Source organism: Dendroctonus ponderosae, unplaced genomic scaffold, assembly GCF_020466585.1.
Source record: "Dendroctonus ponderosae isolate FM_Combo_2020 unplaced genomic scaffold, Dpon_F_20191213v2 Dpon_F_20191213_7, whole genome shotgun sequence".
Lineage (NCBI taxonomy): Eukaryota > Metazoa > Arthropoda > Insecta > Coleoptera > Curculionidae > Dendroctonus > Dendroctonus ponderosae.
The window spans coordinates 12,823,342-12,827,840 of NW_026018916.1; the positions used below are offsets into that span (position 1 = coordinate 12,823,342).

General features: G+C 36.8%; 1 protein-coding gene across 1 annotated transcript in view; it reads right to left on the bottom strand.

Annotated features, from left to right (window-relative positions):
- LOC109542358 (integrator complex subunit 3 homolog) overlaps positions 1–4,499 on the bottom strand; it is a 47,775-nt gene that overhangs the window by 17,430 nt on the left and 25,846 nt on the right. Inside the window, exons 6-9 of the mRNA XM_048668300.1 lie at positions 2,777–2,942; positions 2,351–2,614; positions 2,079–2,297; positions 1,617–2,025 (exon numbers count right to left, since the gene is read on the bottom strand). Coding sequence (XP_048524257.1) covers positions 1,617–2,025; positions 2,079–2,297; positions 2,351–2,614; positions 2,777–2,942 — 1,058 coding nt within the window. The remainder of the gene's footprint in view (positions 1–1,616; positions 2,026–2,078; positions 2,298–2,350; positions 2,615–2,776; positions 2,943–4,499) is intronic.

Here is a 4,499-nt window from a genome sequence, read left to right on the forward strand (position 1 = left end):
GAATGACGCCAATTTTGAATCACCCTGTATATACACAGGTACCAAGCTCTCGGAACTGACAAGAAAGCAATTATTTTGATTGGCGGATGCTGTTCACGCAATGTGACCAACATTAGATAATACAAGTCAACTCCCGATTGACGAACCCGAGGCTCAATAGTTTTTATAATATACAAATGAAGTCAACCGCCGGTTAAAAGTGAACTGACGGTTGGTCAGCCCGAGGTTCAACCCAACCTTTCTAATACCCGCCCTACATGTAATAGGCATTGATAGAAAAACGAATATTTTTAAAGCCTACGACAATTTAACTTGGGCAGAGAAAAACACCTTTCTTTGGGGCCAAATTGAAGTTACAAATATTAGTAGAAAATATACGAAAAATGATGAATCTCGTCGTTCAAAAACTAGGATTTATTGGTTAATGGATGCAATTGGAGTTGATCAAGTTGTAGGTATGTAAAAAGTTTTTGCAGAAGCTTTAGCAATTCGCGATGGGTCTGTTATAAACGCCTTAAAAAACAACCGTGCAAAAGTGGCAAGCACTAGGCCTGGGTGACACTGTATTGAGTTGCGCATTTGAATTGATGTGGATCTGTGAGTTGGTGAGTTATAACTCATCGCGCCTCACTGCGCCGCACCTCATTCAAAACGGCAGACTTCGGATTGCAAGTTTGTGAAGGTCGCGCAGTCATCATATGACTCCCGATTACCAAAACTAAAGAAATTTACATTTCTACTGATAAATTTGTATTTATCTCGGATCGTTATCGGTTCTGTTTATACCCAAATTTCCAATCGCGAATCCTAAAATGAATGCACTGATGGTACAAATTTTAGTTGGCAACAAAAACTGGCCATGTTGCCTACCCACACATGTTACAATTTTTTTTCCACATCGAATCTATGGATAATTCTGAAATATATTCTCAAAAAATTCGCTTGTGAGCCAACTAGGCTTTACAAGAAAAAAATATATTGCGACTTCATTTATTCCATTCATTAAAATAACGCATCTGGCGTGAGTCCTAGTCTCTCTTCAGTAAAACCAAAGAAAGAGAAATTGAACGCGCTGGAGCGTTTAAAAGCCCTTGACGCATAACTATCCGATAAGGACAGCACATTTATCGTATGGCGTAATATGTGCACATTGCCCAAGAAGTATCGATTCTGCCAAGGAGGCTTTGGGAGACGCTGGGGAAATTTTGGGGATAAGTCAGCGAGGAGAGAAGAGAATCTGGCGAGCTTCAGGGTTTACGGACGAACTTGTCATACTTAATATTATGGAAAAATGTAACACAATTTGTTGTGCTGAGCAACGCTTATGTCGGAGATGTAAATGTTGGAGATGTAAAAGCCAGAAAGCACAACGGGATGGGAATACTTAGAGCTTACTGCTCCCCATCCCCCGCTAATTGGTTGGGTGGATGATTTCAAAGAACGGGTTTGGTGTTCGCTGATAGCGGTTTCGGGAGTTAGTCGGTTTTGACTGGAAACGGCTTGAGATGTAAGGACCCAAAGGCGCAAGGAGGGGAGCCGCCGAGAGGCGTAAATCTAATAGATGTACGTACGTATCACATAATACGCGGTGCAGTATACTATAACAAAAAACCTACCTAGACAAGGTAACTGAGAATGCATCTCCGCTAGAAAACGAATAAGAATGCTCTTCTTAGTTTGGTCATCTTTTGAACTTGAATACCCGTAAACAGTCTTAAGGATAACAAAAAGAGGCTTTCGTACACTGTCCGTCAGCTTGTCTTGACTGAGCACGTCAGGAAACACTTTGTCACTTGGTAAATCGTCGATAATGCAATTAGCAAATGCACGGGACACTGAACACAGCATATCCTCATCACTTTGATTTTTGTTGATATCTAACTCTATTAATTCTGCTATTATTTCCTCGGTAATGTAACAGCGCTTGTCGGAATCGATTTCTTCTTGAAGCTTTCCTAAGAGATCTCCCAACAAACCATCGATAAAACTGTCGTCACTTTTGTCGCTTTTTTCTTTTAATCGGACCTACGGAAATAAATTATTTGAAAAGTCTCAATAGATTACGTTTAAGGATTTACTTTTGACAACGGAATATCATCATCATCGGTATCATCTTCCATGCTAGTTATTTTTAATTCCGACTCATCATCATCATCACTAAAAGTTGGTTCACTATCTAAAAGATGATTGTTCAAGGAAATTTCTATTGTCTCATCTTCGAATTTATTAACATTGTTTAAATCTTCACGTGACGTTGAACTTGACGAATGCAAATTGGAAGGCTCAGTACAAAACTCCTGCAAAATGCTGTTATTTTCTATGTTCCTAGCTGCAAAATATGTATACCAACCCTAAACGTCTCTTTTACCATGTTCCTTAGGTCTCTATCCAATTTTGAGTTGTCAAATAAAGGTACTAAACTAGGGAGCACTCGTTTATCGAGAATTTGCCTAAGCGAACTAAAAATTCCAGTCCGAACTTTATCAGACAACGGAGGATAAAAATGATTAATTATTCGGCAAAGAAAATCCAAAAGGGTTGCAGTCACAGCTGGGTGCGACCTCATTGAATGGTGCATTACCAAAATGGCTGGCTCAATATTCATAATATTATCCTGCAAAAGTAAATAACTATAAAAATAATATCCATGAATGATTTGGAAGAAGTAGAAAAACATGAATTAATAATAGATATTCCTCATCCGAAATCATTCATCAAGAAAATGCCCCTACATTATTTATTTTTATCTGATGCTTAACTTAATTATTTATATTACCTTTTCAACATCGTAGAATAACCAATCATAAAATAGAGCGAGCTTTGCATTGGAGACAGCAACATTACTTGTACAGGTTGTTAGCAACCACCCAATCACTGCCCACCGTGGAATTATATCAGAACATAAAAGTTCATTTGTAGGATGAATCACTCCTACTATAAACCTGTAAACAAATATAATTGAAATTTGTCATAGAAATATTGTCAGATCGTACACTACAGAGAGCAATATTACATTTAAATTGTAGCTTTCAAATATTATATACAACCAAAAAAATAGGTATACAGTGTCCCAGAAGATCTGAGTAATCTCACGAGCTCCCATAGTTTCATGTTTAACAGTCAAACTTAACTTGTACAGTTTTCATTAGAATGAAGTTTCTTTAGCACACCCTGTATATATGCTTTATGTGTGCAAAAGCTGTACTCGGTGGGATTAATAGTTTTCGCACAATTCCCATTTAAATTTTTTGCGGTATTTTTGCCGAGGGCTACTCAGTTTCTTCAATCAATCAATTGAAGAAACTGAAAAACAAGAAAAATCCGGGACCAGACAACATACCTTTTTACTGTTTAACAATATTCTGCGCACAGCACAAATACCGCAGCATTGGCTTCAAAGCATCACGATTCCCATCGTTAAAAAGAAACAGAAGACATGTCCAGACAATTACAGCGGAATCACTCTTCTATGTACTACAATGAAACTATTTACAGGAATACTGAAGAATAAGCTAGCAGAACACATAGAAAACCGCGAAGAACAACAGGGGTTTAGGAGGAACAGATCAACAACAGACGCAATATTCAATGTCAAACAAATAAAAGAAAAGGCTATAGAATTCAACACACCGGCCTATATATGCTTCATAGATCTGACCAAGGGGTTTGATAGGGTGCGTCTAGACGACATCATCAAGATCTTAACAGAAAGGAATACACCAGCAAACATTACGAAAGTAATTCACAATTTAAATAATATCACAGCACAACAAAAGTAAAATCACAAAACTAAATATCAAATAGCATTCCAATACTAGGAGGAATCACACAGGGGGGGAATAGTCTCAGTGGGTCTCTGTTCAATATCCTCATGGATACAATAGGGTGTTTACATTTTTTTTTTAATGTTGATGTATAGAAAGTAGTTATGGTGAACATTACACTGATATAATTTTTTTGCAAAAATTTATTTTTAAATCAGATATTTTTCGCGAAAAACACCGAATCCGTATCGTCGGTTGCCTATCACGACTGTGACGTAGCAGGTCATATCAACAAAGTGTCTCGTGTTTATTTTGTTGTTATCGCAGCTTTGTTTTATTATTTGTGATTATCATTATTTTATTGATTATATTATTATCTTGCATAATGCAAAATAGTGACATCTATGGATCACAAAATAAGTGGTGTTTTGTGCCAGGATGCAAGAATACTTCAATAAGTGCACCAAACAAACTCTTTTTAACCGTTCCCCATAATTATGCACGTGAAGTTTTATGGTTCAAAGCAGCTAGACGTAATGTTCTTAAATAAAAATCAATGTATTTTTTGTTACGAGCATCATTTTAATGAAAGCAGATTTTAATAAGAATAAAAAGCTAATGATGAGGCAGACAGAATATGCCTTTTTACAAACTTCTTTTTGGGTATTTCGCCTCAAAAATTTTTGTCTTTAAAAAAGACAGAATTTCCTCACGTCTTTTATTACAGATTGATAA